Source organism: Felis catus, chromosome D1 (assembly GCF_018350175.1).
Source record: "Felis catus isolate Fca126 chromosome D1, F.catus_Fca126_mat1.0, whole genome shotgun sequence".
Lineage (NCBI taxonomy): Eukaryota > Metazoa > Chordata > Mammalia > Carnivora > Felidae > Felis > Felis catus.
In genome coordinates this window covers 108035498-108061939 of record NC_058377.1, presented here as the reverse complement: position 1 = coordinate 108061939, position 26442 = coordinate 108035498, and the positions used below count along the sequence as shown (strand labels likewise).

The 26442-nt window shown below is 52.1% G+C and overlaps 2 protein-coding genes and 1 long non-coding RNA gene across 4 annotated transcripts; 1 reads left to right on the top strand and 2 right to left on the bottom strand.

Moving 5' to 3' along the window:
• Window positions 1-76: 76 nt before the first annotated feature.
• Window positions 77-4707, bottom strand: TM7SF2 (transmembrane 7 superfamily member 2). Its single transcript, XM_003993585.5, has 10 exons — window positions 4512-4707; window positions 3919-4115; window positions 3780-3834; window positions 3217-3411; window positions 3030-3133; window positions 1532-1651; window positions 1276-1444; window positions 995-1075; window positions 778-900; window positions 77-458 (listed from the first exon to the last, which is right to left on the bottom strand). The coding sequence occupies exons 1-10, from the start codon at window positions 4561-4563 to the stop codon at window positions 298-300; spliced, it is 1257 nt and encodes a 418-aa protein (XP_003993634.1). The 5' UTR covers window positions 4564-4707; the 3' UTR covers window positions 77-297.
• On the top strand, window positions 3318-6714 carry LOC109492195. The gene is made up of 3 exons (XR_002145997.2): window positions 3318-3428; window positions 4762-5311; window positions 6108-6714. It is a non-coding gene; the product is annotated as an uncharacterized LOC109492195 (long non-coding RNA).
• On the bottom strand, window positions 4884-25181 carry VPS51 (VPS51 subunit of GARP complex). 2 transcript variants are annotated; one of them, XM_003993629.5, is made up of 10 exons: window positions 24862-25181; window positions 24264-24393; window positions 9238-9384; window positions 8938-9157; window positions 8087-8804; window positions 7461-7676; window positions 7053-7271; window positions 6268-6389; window positions 6091-6178; window positions 4884-5267 (listed from the first exon to the last, which is right to left on the bottom strand). In XM_003993629.5, the coding sequence occupies exons 1-10, from the start codon at window positions 25084-25086 to the stop codon at window positions 5007-5009; spliced, it is 2346 nt and encodes a 781-aa protein (XP_003993678.3). In that variant the 5' UTR covers window positions 25087-25181; the 3' UTR covers window positions 4884-5006. The 2 variants fall into 2 exon arrangements, with proteins under 2 accessions (XP_003993678.3, XP_044895468.1); XM_045039533.1 differs by lacking the exons at window positions 4884-5267; window positions 24862-25181 and adding exons at window positions 5283-5829; window positions 14187-14316 and having other exon boundaries at window positions 24264-24398.
• Window positions 25182-26442: the final 1261 nt, after the last annotated feature.

Here is a 26442-nt window from a genome sequence, read left to right as displayed (position 1 = left end):
CCTCTCAGCTTCTCCCAGATCAGGGCTGACCCAGCCGGTTTTTAAACACCCTAACCCCAGAAAGGGAGAGAAGTGGTACCAAGGGTTCCAGATGTTTATCCGAGGAGGACGAGCAGCCCCTCCACCCCCCCATTTTGGGGGCACCGGCTTCATTTCTCCTCTCTCCGGAGCACCTCCCTGAGGCTGTTCACCCCTGCCTGTGGGAGCTCAGAGCAGGGGAGGGGTCCAGGCTCCCGGTGCTGGGTGCGCTGACGGGCGGGTGGGCACGTGCCCCCACCCGGGGTCGGTGGAGCTGCCTCAGTAGACGTAGGGCAGGATTCGGTAAGGCACGCGCCGGCAGTACTCCTGCCAGGCCAGGCCGTACTTCTGTAGGCACTGCTGTTCATCCCGGGCCTCCCGGTGCACCAGGAGCGCCGTGAAGTAGAGGAAGTAGAAGTAGGGCAGCAGGTGAGACACCCCTGAGGGGAAGGGGAGGCTGTGATCCCTCAGCAGCGCCCCCCCTCCCCGCCCCAGTTCACAGAGGTTTCCACACCCACTGGCTCACGGGGACCCCGGGGCTCTATGGTGAAAGGTCCAGGTCTGCAGCAAGGCGCTGGCACAGCTTAGGTTGGATGGAGGTCGGCCCCGGCCACTCAGTCCATCCCCAGCTCCCTGACGGCTCCCTCCACCGGGACGCACCCCTGCTCTGCATTCCACACCCAGACTGGGCCTCCTGTGTTCACCATCTCTGCCCCTCGCACGCGTGGTGCCCGCCCTGTGCCCACCCGAGCCGCTCACCGCAGGGCAAGGACCACGCCAGAGCCATGATGAGGTCCCCGAGGTAGTTGGGGTGGCGGACCATACCCCACCACCCGGACACCAGCAGCTGCCGCCCCGTGGCCGTGGGGATGGTCTCAAGGCCTGGGGAGAGACAGGGCATGAGGGGGCGGGGGGACTGCTGGAAGCCCAGCTGTCCTTGACACTTCACTCATGGCAGCCCGGGAACCCAGCTCACCAGCCACTCTGGGGTCAGAAGGATTCTTTCGGAAGGTGTTCTTCTGGGAATTGGCTCTTCGGAAGATGTAGTAACCAAGAGCTAGGGGAAAGCACCAAGTGGTCAGGGCTGAGGGTTGTAGCCTACCTGACCCTGACCCTCCCCGCACAGCCCCGGAGACCTCGGACCCAGTCCTCCCCAAGCCCCGGCTTTAGAGAAGCGCCTGAGGCTTAGCACCTACCAGGTGCTGAATAAACGTGACATGAATGAATGACAGGGGGAGGAGCCCCTTGCAGACTGACCGTTGATGAGACAGATGGCGGAGGCCATGGGCAACCCCAGGGGCTGCGGGTGGTGCAGCAAAAATTGGGCCTGCAGGCTGTAAGTGAAGGGTACCCAGGCTAGGTCCCCAAAGGCCAGCATGAAGCCAAACCCGTCGTGTGTGATGTCCATGGTGGTGAGAACAGCCTCCTGCAGGGACGGGACCCAGACACACTGGCTCAGTCCCCACGAGGTCCTCAAATGCCCTCCCCGCCTCTCCGCCCAGTCGGGCCTCACCTCATGCCAGAGAGCATCACCCACATAGAGTAGCTGGAAGCCGTTGACCAGCCACATGGCCAGTGAGGGACTCCCCCGAAGTTCCGCTTCCTGCATCAGCAGGGCCAGGTTGATGAGGACCTGGGGTCGTGGGGGAAGGAGAACAGGGCAGTGTGTCCCCAGCCCGTCTCTACAGAGGTGGCAGCACCTACATGGGAGAGGAGCCAGCCTTTCCCCTTACAGCTCTCAGTCCTCAGGCCTTCGTTGAATGGATCCAGGCCCTGTACCCAGGGGAAAGACTGCAATAGATGTTTCTGGAAGTGCTCCCTGCCTGTTGGCTGACTCTTGCCTCATCCTATAATATTCCTTTTGGGAGAGCAACAGACAAGGATTAGAACAGATGTGGTTTGGGGGCGCCTGGGTGGCTCCGTCGGTTAAGCGTCTGACTCTTGATTTGGGCTCAGGACACGATCTCACAGTTTGTGAGTTCGAGCCCCACGTCAGGCTCTGCGCTGACAGGGCGGGGCCTGCTTGGGATTCTCTCTCTGCCTCTCTCTCTCTCTCTCTGCCCCTCCCCCGCTCACTCTCGCTCAAAAATAAATAAACATTAAAACACACACACAAACTCTTTAAAACAGACCTAGTTTTGAATCTCAGCTTTGCGACTTGGGCAGGCTGCTGGCCCTCTTCAAAGCCTCCTTTCCCCCACCCCATGTGGGAAATGATCGTGGACCCGCCTTATGGAGCTGAGGACCAGTGGACCTGACGCACGGACAGCACGAAGCACGATGAGTCTGGCACCCAGGAAACACTCAGTGACGGCTGGCTGGTAGCCAGCCTGTGCCGAGCGCCCCATTCTGGTAGCGGTGGCTTTGGTGTCGCCGTTAACGTCCCCGCTTCTAATCCCCACAAGAACCTCAGCAGGAAGCTCTCTGACTTTATTCCATTTCACACATGAGGAAATGGCCTCAGAGGCCAGAGAGACCTCGCCCGAGAGACCCTTTGGGAAATCTTGACCACAGTCCAGCATGGGGGATTACAACCGAAAACCACAGTTGGCATGTCATCAAGGCCACTGGTGACGACCAGGTTGCCGCACCCAGTGACCAGTCTTAAGTTGGGCACCGCTTGGACCGGCAGGCAGCATAGCATCACCCTGTCCTGTCCTCAAAATAGCTCTTGAACTTGACTGCTTTATTGAAAGTTGCACCTGCTCACGTAACTCGTTCCGTGCCTTTTCTCCCCAGCCGTGCTATATATTTTTTACTTCTGTTTTGTCTGCCTTCCCCAATAGAGGGTAGGCTCCATGGGGACACAGATTTTTTTTTTTTTTTCCATGCTTTCCTGTAACTTTTTCTCCTTTGTCTCCTTGGACCTAGAGCAGTGCCCAGGGCACACAGTGGACTCAACAAATATTTGTGGAATGGATGATTAATGGTTTACATCTGCACAGCATTGGCCCTGCCTGCCTCAGCAAGCTTATCCATCCCACCCCTCCCCTTAGCCGGGCCCAGCATACCCAGCCGATGAGGCCAGGCCGCAGTTCGCAGAAATATTTGAAGTCAAAGGAACAGATGCGCGGGTTGAGCTCCCGTCCCAGGAAAAAGTCGTAGATGGGGTTGCCTGGAGAACAGCCGAGGGATGAAGGCGCACGCGAAAGCACCCCCACCTGCCCCCATCCGCTCCCTCCAGGGCCCCCCTCTCACCTGAGGTCCCCCCAGGTGCCAGGGCGGAGGGAGGGACTCCCAGAGCCTTCAGGTAGAGAAGGAAGCTGAAGATGAAGGCGGTGAGGGTGGCCGCGAACGCCAAGGGCACGAGCATTTCCGGGAGCGCCCCCAGAGGCAGCCCCGCGGACACTGCCAAGCCCACCAACAGGGCCGTCAGCACCAGGGCCTGGAAGCCTGAACCGCAGTCCACAGTGAGTCCTGGGGGCTGCGCCCCTACACCCCTGCTCTCCCCCTCCATGCCACCCCCACCCCCACCCCAACACACACACACAGTCCAAAGCCCAGGGAGGTCAGGGACCTTGCCCTTGGCTTTCAGTGGGTCACACCGACCACTGCTCTGGTGCACAGAGTAGCAGCAAATGCTGCGGGTAGGGGTGGAGGAACAAGGGACGTGCAGAGGGACAGTGAGATCCCCCACGTCGGCCTGGGCACATGGCATGAAATAGGCATCTATCGGAGCTTGGGGTCGGGGGCTAATCGCCACTGGGCCTGGATCTCCACCCCCACCGGGCGCAAGTCCGGCGCAAGGATCCCCCAGGCACCGTTAATGGGGTAGCGCAGGCGACTCTTGTCCTTCAATTCCAGCCCCTCGGCCACCTGCAGGCACAAAGGGACTCTGTAAGGGGGGGAGTGTGCCTTCTCTCTGGGGGCGCCCCCTCCCTCCGCCCGCCGAGTCCGCACCTTGCGCGCCGGCAGTAGGTAGAGAGCCGCCTGAAGGCCGAGCCAGGTGAGCCACAGCAGCAGCACCCGCGGGCTCCACAGCACGTCGGGACCCGGCAGGTAGGGGGGTGGGCCCAGCAGGCGCGCCGGGCCCGAGCGGGCCACCAGGAGCAGGTGGAACATGGTGGCGGGGAGCAGCACCATCAGCGCCGCGGCGCCTGGGGAAGGGGGCGGTCGCGTCGGGGGTCCGCTCCGCAACTCGCCCACGGCACCCGCAGGCGCCCTGTTGCCTCCAGGGCCCCCTCAGCATTCCCACTGCCTTCTTCCATATCCCGTCCTCAGCCCTCAGCCCCTTCCCTGACTTCCACCTTGGTCCCCGCCCCCACGCTCGCCCAAGGACCCTCCCCCTGCTCCCCATCCTCCGTCCAATCCTCCACTCCTTAGATGCCGCACTCTGCAGCCGTCTCCCCAGACACTCCCCCACCCCCCACCGGACCCCTCTGCCTCGGGATACCCTTCAAAGCCTTCCATTCTCAGACCCTGCACCCTCCCCCATCTCTCAGTTCACCCCGTACCCGCCGAGCCTCTGGTCCCAGCCCCGCCTGCCCCATTACCCAGGGGTCCCCCGAATTCCAGCGGAGCCCGGGAGCCCTGAGGATAGGCCATGGTCTCCACTCCACCCGGGGCCGGGGGGTACACAAGCGTCCGTCAAAGGAACACCGTCCACCCCATCCCCCAGGAGATGAGCTTGGTGACGCAGAGGATCGGCCCGCTTCACGCAAGCACCTGCTTGGTCCCCGAGCTCGGACTACAAGCGCCCGAGTGCCGAGGTCTTTAAATGGACCCGCCCCCGGCCCATTCCAGGCCCAGCAATCCAGCCAATCGGCTCTCGGGAGCGGGCCTGACGCGAGGGCCTCCGAAGCCACCTCCGTAGCCTCACAACTCCACCCCGGGCAAGCCCCGCCCCCGCAAGCGACAAGGAGGAGGAGGAGGCAGCGCGTCTTTATTTGGCAGGTTTTGAGGCTGGAGGGGAAGGGCCGCCCGGCGGGAGACCAGGAGATGGGCGGGTTGGGGCAACTGGGCGAGCCTGTGCCTGGCAGCGGCCCGGCCTAGCCGCGCTCGCAGATGACCTCGACGACACTGGGTTCCATGGGCACTGGGTCCGGGCAGCGCAGGGCGGCTGAGGCCACCACTTCATCCAACAGTAGGTGCACAAGCTCCTCGTCGGCCACGAAGCGCCACAGGTAGAGCTGCAGGAAGTGACAGTCCACCTGCACCTGCTGCAAGCCGAAGCGCCCAAAGGTGCGCAGCCGCACACACTCCAGCAGCGTCTTCAGGCTGATCTTGATGATGCCGGTCAGCACCGATACCTGCAGGCAAGGAGAGGAGGCTGCTCTGGGACAGCAGGTGTTGGGTAAGGGCACTGGATCCCGGAGGGCACCCACGTTCGGGGCAGGGGCCAGAGAGACAGTAAGAGGCCAGTAGCTGTGACGGGGTGCAAAAGTCCCAGGACCCATCTGAGAGGGAGGGATGGATACAAGGTTAGCACCACCATCCGGAGGGGGAACAGACAGGGAAAACCCAACAGTCAGAAGCAGAGATGGGAGAAGCGCCTGGTCGGTTGAGTGTCCAACTCTTGGTTTCAGCTCAGGTCATGATCTCATGGTTCGTGAGTTCAAGCCCCGCATAGGGCTCGGTGCTGACAGTGCAGAGTTTCCTTGGGATTCTCTCTCTCTCCCCCTCTCTGCCCCCTCCCCCATTCACTCTCGCTCTCAAAAAGAAAAGGCAAGCAGAGATGGGAGTCAGCACTGACACCAGGAGCGGGAAGGCTTGCTGAGTTAGAGGCAGAAGAACACCAGGTCCCCGAGTGTGGGCTGGGTTGGGGCAGGGCCTATCGTGTGGACAGGAATCCCTGATGAGGACCCAGAACTCCTGTGGCAACAAGGACAAGGATAAAGAGGCATTCCAGATCAGCATCGAGACCCAGGCTGGGGGCACCAAGGTCAGGGCAGAGGGCCATGGGATATGGCAATGGCGGGGCTGTAGATGACCATTCACTCCTAGCAACAGCCCAGAGATAGAGCCTGGTGGCAGGGGGCAGGGGAGCAGAGGAGTCCTAGACTCCTTGAGTCAGATGCTTGAGCCAACCTTCCCAAGGGCCCCTAGAAGGTGGGGTCACAGGGGACTTCAGACCTTGTTGAACTCCACAGGGCTGAACACGTCGATGCGTTCAGAGAACAGCTTCTGGATGTTGCTCAAGAGATTGGTGTCCATCGGGGCACTGGATGGGGGGAGACAAGCAGTCAGAGCCCACCCTGCACCCACATCCTCCTTTGTCCATTCCCCTGGGGTTACCCTGACCGGCCAGACCTGGGCGTGTAGCTGGGGGCGTAGCGGCCCTGCTGTCGAGAGCTGCTGTACACGGAGAAGGTCCTTTTGCTGGAGTCACTGCTCTGGGCCTTGCGGACACCCTCTTCGTACAGAAGACCCACCTGGTGGTGGAAGGAGGCACTCACTGTAAGGAGGCCAGAGCAAGGGGACCCTCTAGCCCACCAGGTGCCCAGGGTGAGGGCCAAGGACACTCTAAATTACAAACTCTGGGGAGCCTGGGTGGCTCAGCGGATTAAGCTTCTGACTTGGGGTTCGGGTCGTGATCCCACAGTTTGTGGGTTCGGTCCCCACATCAGACTCTCTGCTGTTGACACGGAGCCCCCTTCTGGTCCTCCCTCTGTCTGCCCCTCCCCCACTCACGCTCCGTCTCTCTCAAAAATAAATACGCATTAAACAAAAGAAGAATAAAAATAAATTACAAACTCATCTGTTAGAAGCACCACAGGGTAGTGGGGACCTGGCATCTGGTTGGTACCCGGTCGCTCTTCATAGAACCGGTGGAGTGGGGCAAGGGTAGGACATCAGACTTGGGGCTGAGGCTCAATCTTCAGTGCTAACCCTGTCCTGATGCCCTGGGTGACTCTAGAGCTCAGCCCCCTCACAGGTGATGTGCGGGCAATGATGCCACAACCCAGGGCTGAGGGGGAACGAGGCCACGGACGCAGGCACTGCTCGGCCCTGCTGTCTTGATCCTCTGAGGGCGGCTATCTTCCAACCCCCCGAGCCTGCATCAGGACCCCTCCTGGCCAGCCCAGGGCCAGCACCTGCACGTCGATAGCCGTCGTGTCCTCCACCACCCGCTTCATGACAGCACGCACGTTCCGGGGCTCCAGGGTACTCAGCCAGTCCCGTGTCTCTACACTCTTACGCAGCATCTGTGATATGACGAGGCCCTGCACCTTCACATAGTGGGTCAGTAACCGCCGCGCCGTCTCCCTGGCCTCTGCGCACAGTGTGCTCACGGGGGTCACTGGAGACGGGTCCTGAGCCAGGGACGCAGAGGACAGAGGGGCAGTGAGTACGGGGTGGGCAGCTCGGGGGCCACCGCCAAGCAGGAGCAGGGCACGGGCTGGGCACGGGCAGCTGGCCCGGGTCTGACCGCGAGGGCACCGCCCAGCCGCCTGGACTCCCGGTACCACCGTCCCCTTCCCTGCTATGAGTGAGCGGTTCACCTGCACGAGAAACTGTTCATCGGTGAGGGTGAGGATGTAGGAGATGGTGGCTGTCTCATAGTCCAAGCAGAGGCGGGAGAGCAGCAGGAGCAGAGCAGGTGGCGTGGCACCCCCCTTCTCCCCAGGGCTGTCACAGAAGCTCTGAGCCGTCTGGCACATGGAGCGGATGAAGCCCACGATGAGGCCCTCGCGAACACCCTGGCTGCAGAACTCGCCCTGTGAGGAGGAGGGCCGCAGATACACAGCAGGTCCCCTCTTCCAGGCGGGGGCCAACAGCGACCCTCTACTGAGACCCTACGTGCCCTAGCCCCTCTCCAAGGGACAGCTTGGTCCTGCATTCCGGTCCCCAAGAGCAGCTCCCCCCGGGGGGGAGGGGGGGCAGGAATGCAAAGGGGACAAAGCCAGCACTGGGGACCCTGCTGGCAGATGTCCTCGGAGCCTTCCCCCCCCCCCCCCCCCCCCCCCCCCGGGTAGTGCCAGCCTTCCTCGTGACTCCCTCAAAGCACACCCAGAGGGCCTGGGGCAAGGACTGTGTGCCCCGACAGCTGCCAATCTACGGGATGAATGAAACAATGCCCAGAATGGGGGGTGGGGCAGGGAGATAAAAGCCCGAAGGTAGGCCATACCCGGAAGTAGGGCTTGTTGGAGAAAGACACCTCCTTGGCGGTGAAGAGGTGCACAGCTGCCAGCGAGGCCTTGATGTGGCTCAGGATGGAGCTGGCCACGTTGGCCAGCAACTCGGCCAGGCCCGGGCCGTCCTTTCCAGCCAGGCGAGGGGCAGCCAAAGCCTGCCGCACATCGGTCAGGCAACCCAGGAAGGCCGACCGCAGGCCCTGCAGGTGGTGGCCCAGGCGCTCGCGGGCCACTCGCTCCACGATCTCCGTGGCCGCCTCGGCCAGCCCAGCAGCGGCCAGCAGGGCCCCAGGAGCCCGCAGGCGCCGATGGAAGCGGTCCAGCGCCCGCACCAGCAGGGAGTTGTCACCGCCACCCTGCTCCTGCGCCAGCCGCCGCTCCACTAGCGCAAAGTAGCGGCCACCCAGCTCCCGGGCGAAGGCTGCCAGCTTCTCGGCACCCGCCGGGCCCTGGGCCGCAAAGAGCTCCTGGTAGGCCGAGGCCACCTGGCAGAGGCCACCCACAAAGCCACTTCCTCCGCGATCCGTGAACTCTAAGACGTCGGGAGCCGGAGGGGAAGGCCCCAGCTCTGCCTCCAGGCTCCGCAGCTCGGCCTCCAGCCGCCCGCGGGCGTGCGCCAGGAACTCCTCACACAGCTCCTCCGCTGGCTCGCCCAGGGCCAGCAGCAGCTCCACGCACTCTGCCTGCTCGGGGGCGCCGGAGCCGCCCTCCCTGCAAAGTGGGAGGCGGCGGTCAAGGGCAGGCTGATGGAATTCGGGCGGGAGGGCGGAGGGGGACGAGTCTGGACCGCAACTGGCGGGCCCAGGGCCCCGGCTGGGGGTGGGAGAGGGTCCCGGGGCCACACCTGAAGCGCTGCCGCAGCTGCTGAGCCAGGCGAGCCGTGATGACCTGGCAGTCATCCTGGATGGCGCGGAACGAGGGCAGGTGCTGGTACTGCTGCAGGACGGCCCGCGCGCGGCCCTGGTAGCGCACCGCCTGCCCGTAGGCGCCCAGCTCCACGCACTTGGTGAGGCGCGAGGGCAGCTCGAAGAGGAACTGCAGCTTCCGCAGCAGCGCGTGGACCCCTGGGGGCCGGGGACAGGTGGTGTCAGCCCCAGAGCCTCGGGGTGGGCCGCTCCAGCACCCGCTCGGGGGCAGGGCCCACCTGCTAGCTTGGTGATGCGCTCGTGGCGGTCCTGCAGGGTGGCGCTGATGCGCGCACTGAAGTCGGTGATCACCGCCATGTTGGTGGCCAGCCGGTCCATCTCGTCCTCCATCTTCCGGAAGTCGTTCTTCATCTTCCGGATGGTGTCTGGCGGGGCAGGGGCGCGGGGGAGGGGAAAGGAGGAGACTTGTCAGCTTGCGACAGGGTCCGACTGCTCCCCCCACCACACACACACACACACACACACACACACACACACATGCACGCGCGCACGCGCACAACCCTCCTTCCCAAATGCCCCTGAGCCAGCTCCTTAAGGGTCACGTTGACGATTCAGTGCAAAAAGCAATGGTGTTTGGTCACAGTAAATGGGAGGGAAGGCCGCATCTTCTGAGCACAAGTGCCCTGGTGCGGAGACAGCCCGTGGAGCCACAGTCCCTGCGCTCAGAAGATGCCAAAAGGGGGCACAGAGCACTTGGCAGGAGCCTGTCTGCTCCTTCCCAGGGGCATCCTCCGCGCCCAGCGCACTATGTGGCACAGAGGAGACAATAAATATCTGTTCGCCCTTATCTCCTTCGCAGACTTCCCAAACCATTTCACTCCACTCTCTGGAACATGTCCTCTCTTCTCTGAAGGGTCCTTTAGCTCTCTTGTCTCAGGGGAAACCTGCCTAAGAGTTCTTCTTTTCACAACCGGTGCCTCAGGGCCTGGCATCTTTACACTTCTAGATAGTTTCTACTCTTCTTCCCTTTTAAAGACCCCAGCTTCTTCGAAGACTGTGCCGTCAAACGGCATCCCTCTTGCTGCTGCCCCTCCTGTCCTCTTTGCCTCACCTCTCAGTGCCTGGTCACTGTCACCTCCTTGTGGACATGACCATCCACGTGAATGAGGCTTCAGACATTCCCGACTCTCCGTTCACAATCTCCTCGGTCCCACCCACCCTTGCCTCTGCCTCATCTGTGCCACCTCTCCTGGTCCTCGGCAAGACCTGTCAATCTCAGCCTTCAAGCCTCGCACCTTCTGTAATCCTGATCATTCACCCTGTCTACCCACTCTAACGATCCTTTGCCTTTTCAGGAACTCTGGACCCCTGCCCCTAGCTCAGGGTCACTACTCATCACACTTCTCACAGCTGCAATTCCCTACTCATTCCCCAGGAACTCTGACCCCCCACCAGTGTCATCACATGTTTACAAGCCCCCTTGCCTCTCTTGTCCACTCCCTCCATTACTTGCTAGTGAAACTCTACCGCAGGTTAAGCCCAACTAGCCACCTATCCCATGCATCGGAACAGCTAAAACCGCGCCACAAGATCATGCCAACTGCCTCCCTTTATTTTTTTTAATATTTATTTGAGAGAGAGAGAGGGAGGGAGGGAGGAAGGGGTGGAGAGAGAGGGAGACACAGAATCACAATGCAATTAAATTGGAAATTAATAACAAAACTAGAAAGCAAAGAGACCCCATCATTTGGAGAAAAAAAGAAAACTTCATTCTTAATCGGCTAGTGGGTCAAAAGGGAAATCAAACTAAACTGCAGCATATAACAGCGAGAACACTAGAAATCAGAACCTATAGGCTATAGCTCTCTAGAGCAATGTTCAGAGGAAATCAGTTTTAAATCCCTATATTAATAAATTAGAATAAACATTCAACTCAAGAAGTTAGAAGAAAAAGTACTACAAAAGAAAGCAGAAAGAAATTAGTAAAGCTAAAAGCAGAAATTAATACACTTTTTAAATGGGGTGCCTGGGTGGCTCAGTTGGTTACACATCCAACTTCGGCTCAGGTCATGATCTCGCGGTTCATGAGATCGAGCCCTGCATCAGGTTACTCGCTGACAGTGAGTAAGTTTATTGCAATATAGATAAAAAAGATCAGGATCACTGAAAATAAAAGGATAAAAAATAAAATTTATAAAATGTTAGCAAACCTAATTTTTTTTAAGGGGAAAAAAACAAAATAAGAAATAAGGGGTGAAATAATCATAAATACACAAATTATAATAATCACAAGATACAAGTTTGCTCGATTCCACATAAAAGAATTGAAAAGGTGAATGAATAATTTGCTACAAAAACAGAAGTTACCTAAGTGGATTCCAGAAGAACAGAAAACACAAACGGAGGGGAGGGAGAGTGTTGTCAATCAAAGATTCTCCCTCCCCTCCACACAAAGGCACCAGGCCCAGGGGATGTTGTGGGGCGGCTACCAGAGCTCAGAAGGGCAGTTCGTTCCAATGCTCTGTGTAAGCAATGCTCAAACAGAAAACATTAGAAAATCTTTCACGTTAATTTGTGGAACAAACCTAACACTGACATGAGAATGTTAATAAAAAGTTCAAAGATGAAAATGGTACATTCATGTCTCTTATGAATAGAGATGCATAAATTAATAAATGGAGATGTGTAGGTAAATTAGCCAACATAATCCAGCAGTGGATTAAAAGAATAATTGACAAAATATGTCCAAATGTTTTTTATTTCATAAATGTAAAGACAGCTCAACATTAGAAGCCCCTCCCCTGCCCATTCTCTCTCTCTCTCAAATATAAATAAACATTAAAGAAAAATTTTTAAAAAAGAACTTTCAATAATAATTCACCCATATAAAAGGTGAAAGAGGGCCAATTCAACATCTATTCTTGAATTTGAAAAAAAGTCTCTCAATAAAATATGAACAGGGGCGCCTGGGTGGCTCAGTTGGTTAGGCGACCGACTTCGGCTCAGGTCATGATCTTGCAGTCTATGAGTTCGAGCCCCGCGTCGGGCTCTGTGCTGCCAGCTCAGAGCCTGGAGCCTACCTACTTCAGTCTCTGTGTCTCCCCCTTTCTCTACCCCTCCCCTGCTCACGCTCTGTGTCTCTCTGTCTCTCAATAATAAATAAACGTTAAAAAATGAAAATTAAAAAATATGAACAGCTGAGTATTTCTCTAACCTCCAAAACCCAGCATCAAGTTAATGAAGCAATGCTAGAAGCATTCCTCTTAAAATCAGAAAGATAACAAGGATAACCATGATCACCACTACTATCTAACGTTGTTCTGAAGATACTGGCCAATTCGATTGGACTCAAGAAATATATTATAGAGATACACAAATTGAAAAGGAGGTGAAATTATCAATATTTGCAGACGATAGACTTGTATAAATAGAAAACCCTAAAGAATCACCGAAAACATTACAACAAACAATAAGAGAATTTAGTAAGGTGATTAAGTATGGAGTTAATACAAAGAAACAAAATATAGTTGGATTCAGACCACATGCTCTCACACACACACATACACACACACCCCAAACGGATCAAAGTTTAAATGTGATTTCAAATGTAATCATGGGGCACCTGGGTGGCTCAGTTGGTTAAGCATCTGACTCTTGATTTTGGCTCAGATCATGACCTCCCAATTCGTGGAGTTCGAGCCCCATGTCAGGGTCTGTGCTGACAGCTCAGAGCCTGGAGCCTCCTTCAGATTCTGTGTCTCCCTCTCGCTCTGCCCCTCCCCTGCTCACATTCTGTCTCTCTCTCTCTCAAAAATAAATAAACATTGAAAAATTTTAAATAAATAAATAAATCATTGGGGTGCCTGGGTGGCTTATTCAGTTGAGCGCCCGACTCTTGATTTTGGCTCAGGTCAGGATCTCACAGTTCTCGGGATCGAGCCCAGTGGCGTCAGGCTCAGAGCTCACAGCGCGGATTTTCTCTCCCCCTGTCCCTTTCCCACCTGCACTCTCTCTCTCTCTCTCAAAATTAATAGATAAACATGAAAAAAATAAATCATTATGAAAAAGAACAAGTCTATAGAAAAATAGGAAAAGGACATGAACAGGCAGTCCACAGACAAGGATACCAAACAGCTCTTAAACAGGCAAAAGACTTTCAACCTCACAAGAGACACTGAAACTCCACAGAGATACCACTTTTCACCTATAGGATGGCCAAAGATGAAAACTTTTGGCAGCAACGTTGGCCAGGGTGTATAGAAAGAGCTCTTCTCTTAGTTGCTGGTGGTTGCACAAACTGACCAATATGTACGGAAAGGAACCTGGCAACGTCTAACTGCGGTCATCTGTGAGCCTTCGCACACCCACCGCTGGTTTGTGTGTGGCTCCTGGGCCAGGGGAATATTCTCGGAGCAGGACTGGAGTAGCAACCCAACTTGGGGAGAGAATGCAGGGCCAGTGGTCATGGGGGTCCTTGGAAGGTCATGAGGCATTTCATCCCCCCCCCCCCCCCCAGTTCTTGTTCTTGCTTGTTAACAGTTTAACCTGTGACACAACCTCCTCCCAGGTCTGTCAAATCATACCATCAAAAGAGCAGATTCTTTTTTGGATTAGGTGTTTAGGCCCATGATACTTAGGTGCTACCTCAAAAAGGAAACTTGAATCTGACTTCCAAAGGGGGGAAAAATCCCCAAACTACGTTATCAGAGTAAAAGAGGGGCACCTGGGTGACTCAGTCGGTTGCGCGTCCGGCATCAGCTCAGATCACGATCTCACAGTTCGCAGGTTCGAGCCCCGCATTGGGCTCCTGCTGTCATCGCAGAGCCCGCTTCAGATCCTCTGCCTCCCCCTCTCTCCTCCCCTCCCCCACTTACGCTCTCTCTCAAAAATGAATAAACATTAAAAAAAAAAAAAACAGAGTAAAAGAAAACCTACCACTAGTGTCATTGTTCCTGATTTCACAGGCCCAGAGCCACAAAATTAGAAATTAAAGTTCTACCATGTCAAAAAAAAACCAAAACAAAACAAAAACAACTTCATACCACCAAGTAATAAATACTACACTGTGTATCTTTGAACTATTTCAAGCTTGTTAACTGAACCAGCTTGGGCTAGGGCAAATGGTTAGCTGTTTGGACACCAATATACCAGCCTGGGGGAGGAGTGGGGGGTAACTGGTTACTGGTAGGAGACTGGAGGGGGCCTTGCTAGCCTGCAGCTTACTGACCTGGGTGCTGACTGCATAGACCTGTTCTGTTTGTGAAATTCATGGAGCTGTCCACTTATGGCCTGTGTGCTTTTCTGTATGTCTGTGAATCTTCAGTCAAGTTTACCATCAAAGACTGCTTTGTCTTTGCCTGGAGAAAGGAATGGGAAGAGGCTTTTCATTGCACAACCTTTGAGAGATCTTTTCAATTTTGAAACAGATAAACGCATTATTACATAAACTCAAGGTTGAGGCCAGATGCTGGCAAAGTTTAGCCCGCAGGCCAAACCTGACTTGATCCCTGGTTGGGTTTTTGTTTGTTTGTTTGTTTGGCTGGTTTTTAACTGGGATATAATCAACATACCATAAAATTCAGTGGGTTTTAGTATTTTTGGTATATTCACAAGATTGTGCAACCGATATCACAATCTGTTTCCAGAACATTCATCACCCCAAAAAGACCCTCAGCAGTCACTTCCTGTTCTCCCCATGCCTCAGTCCCTGCCAACCACAAATCTGTCTTCTGCTTGTATGAATTTGCCCATTGTGTACATTTAACATAAATGGAATCATACAATATGTGACCTTTTGAGCTTGGCTTCTTTTAGTTAGCATGATCTCAAGGTTCTCTGCATTTTAGCATGTATCCGTATGTGGGGAGTAAGCTTAGGAATTCCCTGAGCTTGCACTCATGGGTTAACAAGGCATACAGGAATAGGAAGCCCCAGGATAAAAGCATCCAAGATTAGGTAGGCAAGATTAGGTATTCAGGGCAGACCCCCCCCCCAATTTAGTACAATAGCAGAAAGCTGCTTTTACTGGAAGGAAGGGCCAAAATAGGTAAACAGGTAAACAGGGCTATAGACCACAGCAGGACAGTGGGGCCAATTAGCAAAAGAAAGCAGGTGCCTTGTTGACCCTGAGGTAGCCAGCTGTCTTGTCCCTGAGTCAAGTTAAGATAAACAGAGGTGGCGCCTCATGCCTGCCTTAAACAACCATCCCCCCCTGGCCAGGATTTTGTTTTGTATTGACCCAAACCCCTAACACTGCACATCGATCTTCAAAACCCCCTTTCCCTCACACCCATGAGTTAATGTTCACAGTTTCATGGTCTCTTTGCGCACATCCTTCAGGCTCGTAAGCTTTCCTGATCCTAATAAAAACAGAGCAAGGACCCTCACTCGGGGCTTGTCTCCTCCCGGACATTGGCCTCTCTCTCACTTTAATCCTGTGTCTGCTCTCTTGCTGGACAAGACAGAACTCCAGACCCAGAGTCTATGACATCGGTATGTTATATTTTTTATGGCTGAGTAATCTTACACTGTGCGGGTCCACGTTTGTTGTTCTATCCACCAGTTGGTAGCCATTTGGCTTCTTTTGACTATTATGAATAATGTTGCCATGAACATTCATGTACATGCTTTTGTGCAAACATTTTCTCTTCAGTATATTCCTGTGAGTGGAACTGCTGGAACATAGGCGAACTCTGTGCTTAGCTCTTTGAGAAACGGCCAGACTATTTTCAGGAGCACCATTCTGTATTCCTGCCAGCAACGTGTGAGAGTTCCAAGTCCTCCACATCTCCAACATTTGTTATATCCCATTTGCTGGAAATCCCAGTGGGGGTGCAGTGGTATCTCACTGTGGTTTGGATTTGCGTTTCCCCAATAACTAATGATGCTGAGCATCTTTACATGTGCTCATTGGTCATTCGTGTATCTTCTTTGGAGAAATGTCGATTTGAATCCTTTGTCCATTTTTAAATAGGGTTGTCGTTTTAGTGCTGAGTTGCAAAAGTTCTTTATATATTCTGGACATTAGACCCTTTTTAGATATATGCCTTACAAATACTTTCTCCCATTCTGTGAGTTGTCCTTTAACTTTCCCGGCAGTATCCTTTAAAACACAAAAGTTTAATTCTGATGAAGTCCAATTTACCTTTTTTTTTTTTTTTTTTTTTTCCTTTAGTTACTTGTGCTTTTGGTGTCTGTAAGGGGAAAAGACACTCTGGTGCCTCTCCTCCACTCTCGATACTCCAACGCAACTTCATATCTGACACCACGTGTGTGGGGTTTCCACACATCAAGCAATTCTGCAACACCAGCTGGGTGTCCTACGATTTAACTTCATTGTGACACTATTTGCCTGGAGTTAGTGTCAGATCTCACAAGTTCAGGGCTCGGTCACTCAAGACTACCCTACCCCCACCTCAAACGTCAGTCCAAAGTTGAGGTTGTCACTGGTACTGTTGACCAACTGGCTGTAAATTGGAGGGTTCCCACCCATGATCCCTCTGCAGGTTCAATTAATTTGCTACAGCAGCTCACAGAATTCAGGAAAACAGTTTACTTACTAGATTACCGGTTTATTACAAAAGGATACAACTCAGAAACAGCCAGATGGCAGAGAGGCATAGGACAGCATATGTGGGAGGGGCACAGAGCTGCCATGACCTCTCTGGGCATGCCACTCTCCCAACTTCCGCATGTTCACCAACCTGGAAGCTCTCAAACTCTCTCCTTTTGGAGTTTAGTGGAGGCGTCACCGATGAGGCACGACTGATCAAAGATTGGTCACTGAACTCAATCACCAGCCCCTCTCCACTTCCACATCCGGGAGGTCTAGGGGGTGGAGCTGAAAGTTCCAAACCTCTGATTAGTCACATGGTTGGTTCCCCTAGCAACCTGCCCCTATCCTCTGGTTATCAAGGGGCTTTCCGAAAATCATCTCATTAACATAAACTTAGGTGTGGTTGAAAGGGGTCTGTTATATGAATAACAAAAGACATCTATGTTGCCTTTATTGATCTGGGGTTATTTCAGGAACTGGAAACAAAACTAAATATTATTACAGAAGATGCCTTGCAAATATGGTGCATTCCACTGATTGATTTGCATGTTGAACCAACTTTGCGTTCCTGGAATAAATCCCACTTGGTCATTGTATGTAATCCTTTTTCTGTGTTGCTGGGTTTAGTTTGCTAGTATTTTGTTGAGGGCTTGGCATCCATATTCATAACGGATATTGGTCTGTAGTTTTCTTATGTTGTCTTTCCCTGGTTTGGGCGTTCGACTAATACTAGCCTCATAGAATTAGTTAGCCTCCTCAAATTGCTGGAAGAGCTTGTGCACTATTTCAATGTTTGGTAGAATTCAGTGGTGCAGCCATTCAGTCCCAGGCTTTTCTTGGTGGGGAGTTTTTTTTCAATATTGATGTCTTTCATTGTTATACATCTTCCAAGATATTTTATGACTTCGTGAGAAAGTTTTGGAAGTTTGTATTTCTCCAGGAATTTGTACATTTCACCTCATTTTCTAAGATGTGAGCATACAACTCCTCACAGTGTGCTCTTATAATCCTTTGTATTTTTGCAAAATTGGTAGTAACATCTTCTTTCTCATTCCATTTTAGTAATTTGAATGTTCTCTCATTTTTTTCTTGGCCAGTCTAGCTAAAGTTTTGTCAATCTTGCTGAACTCCTCAAAGAACCAATTTTTGGCTTCATTTATTTTCTCTATTGATTTTCTACATTATTTATTTTGTTCTAATCTTTATTATTCCCTCCTTTTGACACACTTTGGGTTCTGTTTGTACTCCCCCCCCCCCAGTTTCTTAGGTAGTATGTTATTTATTTGAGATCTTTTCTTTCTTTCTTTCCTTGCGTCTGTATGTATATAATGTCTACACCCAACTCTGAGATTAAGAGTCCCATGCTCATCCAACTAAGCCACAGCCAGGTGCCCCTCCCTCTTTCTCTCTCTTTTTAAATTTTTTTCATGTTTATTTATTTTTGAAGGAGAGAGACACAGAGCGTGAGCAGGGGAGGGGTAGAGAGAGGGGAAGACACAGAATCTGAAGCAGGCTCCAGGCTCTGAGCTGTCAGCACAGAGCCCGACACAGGGCTCGAGCTCACAAACCAGATCATGACCTGAGCCAAAGTTGGATGCTTAACCAACTGAGCCACCCAGGTGCCCCATCTCTCTCTCTTTTTTAATGCAGGCATTTATAGCTATAAATTTCCCTCTGAGCGCTGCTTTTATTACATCTCATAAGGTCTGGAATGCTGTGTTTTCATGTTCACTCATCTCAAGGTATTTTCTAATTTCCTTGCAATTTCTTCTGTAACCCATTGGTCATTTTAGAGCATGCTATTTAATTTTCACATATTTGTGAACTTCTCAGACTCCTTTGTTACTGATTTCTAATTTAATTCCACCATGATCAGAGAACACACTTCATGTGACTTCAATCCTTTTAAATTTATTGAGGCTTTGTTTATGACCTGACGTATGGTCTATCCTAGAGAATGCTCCATTTATGCTTGAGAATAAGGTGTCTTCTATTGTTGCTTGGTGGAGTCTGTTAGGTCTATTTGGTTCAAGTGATCTTTTAAGTCTTCTGTTTACTTGTTTTTCTATATAATTGTTCTATTCATTTTTAAAAGTGGGATATTAGTGCTTCTATTATTGTTGAATTTCTTTTTCTCCCTTTAATTCTGTCTATTTTTGCTTTGTGTATTTTGGGACTCTGTTGCTAAGTGTACAAATGTTTACATTTGTTAAATCTTCCTCATGGACTGACCCTGTCATCATTATAAAATGCCCTTCTTTGTCTCTAGTAACAATATTTGCCTTAAATGCTATTTTGTCAGACATTGGTACCACAATTCCAATTCTCTTCTGGTTATTGTTTGCATAGAATGTCTTTATCAGCCCTTTTTCTTTCAAGCTATTTATGTATTTGAATTGAAAGAGTGTCTCTTGGGGCGCCTGGGTGGCTCAGTCGGTTAAGCGTCCGACTTCAGCTCAGATCACGGTCTCGCGGTCCGTGAGTTCGAGCCCCGCATCGGGCTCTGGGCTGATGGCTCAGAGCCTGGAGCCTGCTTCCGATTCTGTGTCTCCCTCTCTCTCTGCCCCTCCCCCGTTCATGATCTGTCTCTCTCTGTCTCAAAAATAAATAAACTTAAAAAGAAGAAAAAAAAAAAGAAAGAGTGTCTCTTGGAGACACTCTTGAATCATGTGAGGTTTTCAAATCTATTCTGCTTATCTCTGCTTTAATTGGAGAGTTTAATCCTTTTGCGTTTATTGTAACTACTCATAATGTGAGACGTGCATTTGTCTTTTTGTTACTCATTTTCTGTCTTATGTTCTTTTTTGTTCCCCAGTTCCTCTATTCCTACCTTCTTTTGCATTAAATAGATATTTTCTAGTGTACCATTTTAGTTCCCTTTTGGGGTGTGTGTGTGTGTGTGTGTGTGTGTATGTGTGTGTGTGTGTGTGTTGGGGTATACCTTAAAACACTCAACCAGGCAGCTTACAACTCTGCCTCAGCCTTCACTTACTACATGTGCAGAGCCCGAAGATGAGCCAGAGGTGAGAGCATAGGGCATCCTGAGGTCTTTCTTAAAAGCATGCATCTGGGTAACTCAGTCAGTTAGGCATCTGACTCTTGGTTTCAGCTCAGGTCGTGATCTTGCAGTTCATGAGTTCGAGTCCCATGTCAGGCTCTCCACTGACAGTGCAGAGGCTGCTTGGGACTCTCTCTCCCCCTCTCTCTCAGAATAAATAAATAAACTTTAAAAAAAAAAAAAGCATGTCTTATATATATGTGACCTTCAAGATTCCCAATATGGATGTCTCATTTCTTAGCTTTTCTTTTAAGCTTTTTCTTTTTAAGCTTTTTTAAGTCTATTTTTTGCCCCAAATATTATCCATCACTTCAGGCAGACACAATACCTGTCTGTAATTGTTTTTGACAAACACCCCCTGGTGAAAGGCTTTTAGTACTGGGTGACCTCAGGGTCAGGACAAATAAAGACAAATCTAGGGAGTAGAATCTTTCAGGAAAGCACCAGACAGGTTACATAATGACAATTCTCTCAGCATGAGGCTTTGAAACAGGTCCAGTCCTGTTCTGGTCCCTCCAGAACTAGAAATAGAGGCTATTTTCCAAGGCTGCTGCTGAGCTGGAGAGGAAATGGTGGGCCAAGTTAAAACATCACCACTACAAAGAATTCACTACTTTGACCAAGATTCGGCTGTTTTTCGTGAATAAAGGCTCGTAAGATTGCTACAAACATTTGGTTGATTTCTAGAAGTCTGAAAAAGTTGACTCTGACCGTTTTGGCCAGTGTTTCGGTTCCTTTTATGGAAAGGAGATGTCCAAATACACTTGCTCCACTGTTTTCGCTGATATTCTGGATGTCACAGCTGTTGGTGGAAAGGAGTTTCACCGGAATACAACCATGAATACGCTTACCCGGCGTCTATAGCTGATTTCAGGCTACAATAGCAGAGATGAGGACAGAAACCAGGTGGCCCACAAAGCCTAAAATATTTACTCCACCCAGAAAATGCCTGCCCCCCCCCCCCCCCCATGTACATCCTATGCAGTCGGGTCCTGTTCCCATCATCCCGTCACTCTTACTCTGGTCATAGAGTTGTCAGGGCCTCTGCACAGGTCGCTTCCTCAGCCTGAGCCACTCTGCCTCCAAATCCTCCCACGGTCGGCTCTTCAACATTCACCTTCATTGTCCCCTCCTCACAAAACCCTTTCTCTGCCACCCCGTTCGAAACCACTCCCAACCGCCCACTCTCTCTATACTATCCTGTTTCATTTTCTCCAGAGCTCCTGACAGGGAAAACGATCCTATCTTCTGTCTCTTTCTCTAGAATGTATGTTCTGTGATGGCTGAGCAATTGTCTCGTTTGCAGCTATATCCTTGGGCCTAGAATAGTGCCCGGCGCACAGGCAATCCAATACTTGGCAAGTAAGTGAACGAACGAAGGAATCAGCCGAATGGATGTACATTCGTGCTGATACCACGTTCCCTCTGTGACCGCTCCTCTCTCTGCTACAGGCTCACCCTCTTCTGTACGGCCATCAAACATGCACTCTTCAGAGGCCTGTTCTGGGCTCTCTCCTCTTCTCAGGCTCTATCCTGTCCTTGGGCAGTCCCACCCACACTTCCCTTTAAAACCTCCTCCTCTTCACAGCAGACTTCCAGGCTTATCCCTCCAGCCTAGCTCTCCCCTCTGAGCTCCAGACCCACACATGTATCTGCCGTCTCGTCAGCTCCTAGCACCTCAAAACCTAACTCCCTTATCCTCCGAGTTCTGAGATCCCACCCCTCGATAAAGGCTCCCCACCTCCAGCGTGAGTCAGAAGGCCACCCCTTAGAGGTACTCGGAGGACAGAAGAGATGGACTGGACTAGATCCGTCAAGGCTCCTTCTAACCTGAGACACTGTTGTCATCTGACATGGATCTCCAGAGTTATGATGAAGACCAAAATCCTTCTCATGATCTACAAGAGCCTTCATGATACAAGGGCCACAGGGTCCTCCAGGTTTGTTTCACGTCTGGCTCCCTTTCAGAAAGTAAAAACCACAAACAAAAACACCAACCTAGCTCACTTTGTCCCTGTTCCCACACCTGATCTTCTTGTAGTTTCTGGAGCACCAGATCCACCATCCAGGGGTCACCTGAAACCTAGGGGTCATTCTTTATGGCCAAAGCTCTTCAACACCGTGTCCCATCAAGTTGCTGCAAATACTTCTCAGCTGGCCCAGCACGGTCCTTCTCCACCACTCCCATCCTGGGGTAAACTCCCCAAATCTCTGGCTTGGACTAGTGAAAAGACCTCTCTCCAGCCACCTCTCCAACCCATTCCTCCCAGTGCAGCTGGAGGGATCTTCTCAAAACACAAATCTGCCACATGACTCCTGTATCTAATCACCTTTGTGTGGCTTAGCGCTTAGGAGGGATAAAGGCAAAATTCCTTAATACGCTCTAGGAAGTTACACTCTACCGTGTCTGACCACCTGACTGGCTCCGCCCACACTCTGCTTCCCCTTCTACAGTAGTTGGCCTGCTCTCGTCCCCTCTCCCTTCCCTGAGGGCTTGGCTCCTGCGGTTCTCCCTGGCTCTTGCACCACGGATAAGCACTCCCCACACTAACGTTTAGCCCATGCTGATCAATTCTATTTCCTGGAATGCTTTCTTCATTTGGCTTCGAAGACACCCGTGCTCCTGACTGTCCTCAAACCTCCCCAAATGCTTGCTTCCTTTGTGAGATCTCCCTTCTCTTCGTGACTTTCCGAACGTCAGGCTGCTGCAGGGCTCAGTCCTTAGACCTCTTCTCTTCTCTCTGTATACTTCCTCCCTAGGAGATCTCATCTTATTCCAGGGGACCTCGAGGTCCAGACTTCTCTGAACTCCAGACCCTTCACCTAATCAATTAAAAAAAAAAAAAAAAATCTTGAATCATTCTACTTTTCCACTGCTGACATGCTTCCTGGTCCCTGCCACCAGCATCTTGCCTGGACCACTCCAGTAGCCTCCTAATGCATGTCTCTGCCACCCCTGCCTCCCTAGAGTTCATTCACTGGACAGTGAGCGTCCTTTTAAAACCACGGTCAGGTCACCCCATTCTTGTCATTTCATCTCACTCAGAGTAAAGTGCAGGATCCCCATAACCACTTATAAGTCCCTAAAATCTGGTTCCCACTAACTATCTACCCCAGTCACCTACCACTCTTCTCCCTTGCCTCCCCCTAAACTCCCTGCTGCACTCTGAATATACCCAACATGCCCCTCTCTTCAGAGCCTTTGCCCCCGCTGTTTCCTCCCCCACAGTAGCTGGTTCTTTCTCATCAAAGCCCTGCTCAAATGTCACCACCTCCAAGAGGCCTTCTCATACTTACCCTAGCTAAAGGCAGACCCCAAGATATATTACTCTTTTCTCCCCACTCGATGTCCTTCTTCTAGTACTTACTACACCTTTATTTGTACATTCACTTATTGTCTGTCTCCCCAACTAGAATGTGGGCTCCAGGAAGGAGCTTGATCTAGCTGGTTCATTGCTGTATCTCCAATATGCAGAACAGCTCTTGGCAAAAAAAAAAAAAAAAAAAAAAAAAAAGCCAGCCAGGAAGCAAAGAAGGCAGGAAGGAAGGGGCATTCAATGAAAACTTCTTGAATGGATACAAAACTTTACAGTATTTATAGATTTAGGACCCCTGATTCCAACGCTCAGTTTATAGCTCTCTCCCCTTCGTAGGAAAAAGATAAGACAGCAAACCATCCTTATTTACGCAAGAGCTAAATGTCAAAACTATACAAATTCTAAGAAATGGAAAATGTAATGTTTGCAAAGTTCCTGTGAGAAATTTCTTAGCACAGGAATTATGATTTCTTGCTCGTTGACATTGGTATTAGCAAACACAGAGGTGCCTAATCATTGAACCTGCTTCCAATCAGATAAAAGAACAATAACTATGTGTTACTGCACCTGGCATTGTGACACTTAGTACAGTAAGCGATGTCACAGTGAACCTCACAGAGGTTCATGCAACATCCTCATGGACCACAGGTAGACTCCTCAGGATCTGCCTCTAGGACTAAGTACACATGGGTCCAAAATGATCACAAAACTCTGAGTAGTGCATCTCACCAACATAAGACAGAAGTTAGTGTGGATGATAGCTAAACATTGTGTGGCACTGTCCTGGACAGAGAATAAAGGGGGCAAGAGGGGAAAAAAAAGAAAAGAAAAGAAAAGAAAAGAAAAGAAAAGAAAAGAAAAGAAAAGAAAAGAAAAGAAAAGAAAAGAAAAGAAAACCTTTACATGAACTTTGTGTCCCTTAATGTCATAAATATTCTCTTTGCTTCATTTAAAAGGGGGGGGGGGAGGTGGAGAGAGGAAGGGAGGAAAGGAGGGAGGGAGAGACAGAGACAGAGACAAGCCCCCCCTCAAGAAGGACCTGGACAAGAGAAGAAAGCTACCACTAATGACAGAAACTAATCCTTACTGAGACATCCTTAGTGTCACGGATTCTGAGTGGTTAAGATAAATCCATTTCAGTTTAAAAATGTCTTTGAGTTTTCTCTCCTTTGACCCTCAGAACGATCCTCTGAGAGCAGCTATTAAGCCTATAGTCGTTTGACCACAAAGGTTCTGAGCGGGAGGTGAGCGTAGATTAAGGTCAGGGAAGGACTAGAATCTGGGTCTTCTCCCCCGGAATCCCCTGCCGGTTTCCCCAACACAGGAGGAACAGGTCAGCGGGACTGCGAAGGGTAAGGTGCCGGTGCGAATCACCTGTGGCTGAGATGAACTTGTTGTAGTTCTCATAGACCAGGGTCTGCATGTCGCTGTCTAGAGCCCGGATCTGCCGCACCATGTCTGTTTCACTGTCCATCAGCTGGGCCAGGGGGCACTCTCTACGCAGCTGGAGTAAATGGGGTTGTTAGTGTTCAGGTCAGGGGGTACTCAGGTCCCTCAGGCTTTCAGAGCACGAAAACCCGCATCCCACCCCTGTCCGGAATCCTAGACATAGAGCCTATAAGTGGCACGGGTCGGGAGTTACTAGGTTCGGTCCTGTTTGGGATTTGTCAGCGTTTCAAACGCTCAGACCCGGCCAAGGCCCAGTCCTTATGCCTGTCAGCGCCTGGGCCACGCCCCCTACCCGGGGCCCGTCAGAACGTCAGCCCAGGACACCTCCGACTCCGCATCACTTGAGGCCAGTCCAGATCTGCCCATGCCCCCCTAGACTCCCAGCTCTGCCCCTGCTTCCTGCCCGACCGTCGTCGTCTTTTTATGAACCCCTGCTTCCCTCCCCCCGCAACAAAGTCGAAGGCACGATCTGGGGGTGCAATGTATCGGGAGCCTGGTTTCCCCCCACCACACAAACACACACCTTGTCCAGATACACTTCCGGGTCGAAGTGCGCCCCGTTGAGATCCGTCGGGTCCAGGGGGTCCGACCCCGCGGGGCGCCCCGCCGCCTCCCCCTCCGAGAGGCCATAGTAAAGCTTTAGCATCCCGTGCGCCTTCCGCCGGCGCTCCGGAGCCTCTGCCTCGGGCCCCTCCGGAGAGTCCCCGGGTCCAGACCCCGGGCCAGGCCCAGCGGCTGCCGCCGCCATCGCTCCAACTGCAGCCCACGGGCGTGAGGCTGGGAAGAGGACCGGGAGGAGGCACTTCCGGGAGCCATAAAGTTCTTGTTGAAACGAGGCAGTCCTGCAGGTGAAACGTCCCCCCGCAGCCCTGGGTCCTTCGAGACTAGAGTTCCCCCGCACCTTTCCTCCCCGAGCGAAGAGGTTCCGGGAGAAGCCGGGGCTCCCCCCAGCTTCTCGGGTGGAGGGAAGGAGTGAGTGGAACTGGTCCGGTTGCTTCCCTCCCGGATGGAAGGCGGGTCCTGGCTCCCCACCCCGCGCACCCTTGCGAGCAAGGACCCCCGGAATATGGGGACGGAGCTCCCGCCGCGGAGCCAGAGAGCGTGTGCCGGACGTCCTGGCACTGGCTCCTTACCTGGGCGGCGGCGGCTCCGTTTCCCCCATTCCTAAACTTGGGGGACAGACTTCACAGTGGGGTTGCGAGTATTAAATGCCCGCACAAGAGGACAGGTAATGACTTGAAGTTCAAACTGAGATCACGATGAGCTTTTTTTTTTTTCAACGTTTATTTATTTTTGGGACAGAGAGAGACAGAGCATGAACGGGCGAGGGGCAGAGAGAGAGGGAGACACAGAATCGGAAACACGAAACAGGCTCCAGGCTCTGAGCCATCAGCCCAGAGCCCGACGCGGGGCTCGAACTCACGGACCGTGAGATCGTGACCTGGCTGAAGTCGGACGCTTAACCGACTGCGCCACCCAGGCGCCCCAACGATGAGCTTTAACGGAGAAAACGACTTCACGTCGTGGTCCTTGGAACATTGCTTATGATGGGCTGTGGTGGGCTCGCAGCGGGGAGGAGAGGGCAGCGGAAGTGTTGGAAGGGAACTCACCTTGCAGGGGTCTTGCGGGCCCAACGCATCCTACCATGTGTTTTCCTATGGCCGGCGAGCTCAGAGTGTTGTTTTTTGTTTTCGTTGGTTTTAAAAAATTAAGACTGGGGGCGCCTGGGTGGCGCAGTCGGTTAAGCGTCCGACTTCAGCCAGGTCACGATCTCGCGGTCTGTGAGTTCGAGCCCCGCGTCAGGCTCTGGGCTGATGGCTCAGAGCCTGGAGCCTGCTTCCGATTCTGTGTCTCCCTCTCTCTCTGCCCCTCCCCCGTTCATGCTCTCTCTCTCTCTGTCCCAAAAATAAATAAAAGTTGAAAAAAAAATTTAAAAAAAAATTAAGACTGATGTTTGATGATACATGAAAATTATTTAAGTTCATAAAAAACGTGTCGCTATGTGATGGGTGTTAACTAGACTTAACTGTGATCCGTTTGAAAATATACACAAAGGGGGCGCCTGGGTGGCTCAGTCGGTTAAGCGTCCGACTTCGGCTCAGGT

What these genes read in the sequence shown, in the direction of transcription:
- TM7SF2 (XM_003993585.5), bottom strand. Translation starts at nt 4,563, where the DNA reads ATGGCCTATCCTCAGGGCTCCCGGGCTCCGCTGGAATTCGGGGGACCC. An exon ending in ACCTACTGCCGGCGCGCAAG is followed by an intron (nt 3,835 to 3,918) that starts GTGCGGACTCGG and finishes TTGTGCCTGCAG; the next exon opens with GTGGCCGAGGGGCTGGAATT. An exon ending in CGCCATCTGTCTCATCAACG is followed by an intron (nt 1,076 to 1,275) that starts GTCAGTCTGCAA and finishes GCTTTCCCCTAG; the next exon opens with CTCTTGGTTACTACATCTTC.
- VPS51 (XM_003993629.5), bottom strand. Translation starts at nt 25,086, where the DNA reads ATGGCGGCGGCAGCCGCTGGGCCTGGCCCGGGGTCTGGACCCGGGGAC. An exon ending in CAAGTTCATCTCAGCCACAG is followed by an intron (nt 9,385 to 24,263) that starts GTGATTCGCACC and finishes CTGCCCCGCCAG; the next exon opens with ACACCATCCGGAAGATGAAG. An exon ending in CGACGGCTATCGACGTGCAG is followed by an intron (nt 6,390 to 7,052) that starts GTGCTGGCCCTG and finishes TTCCACCACCAG; the next exon opens with GTGGGTCTTCTGTACGAAGA.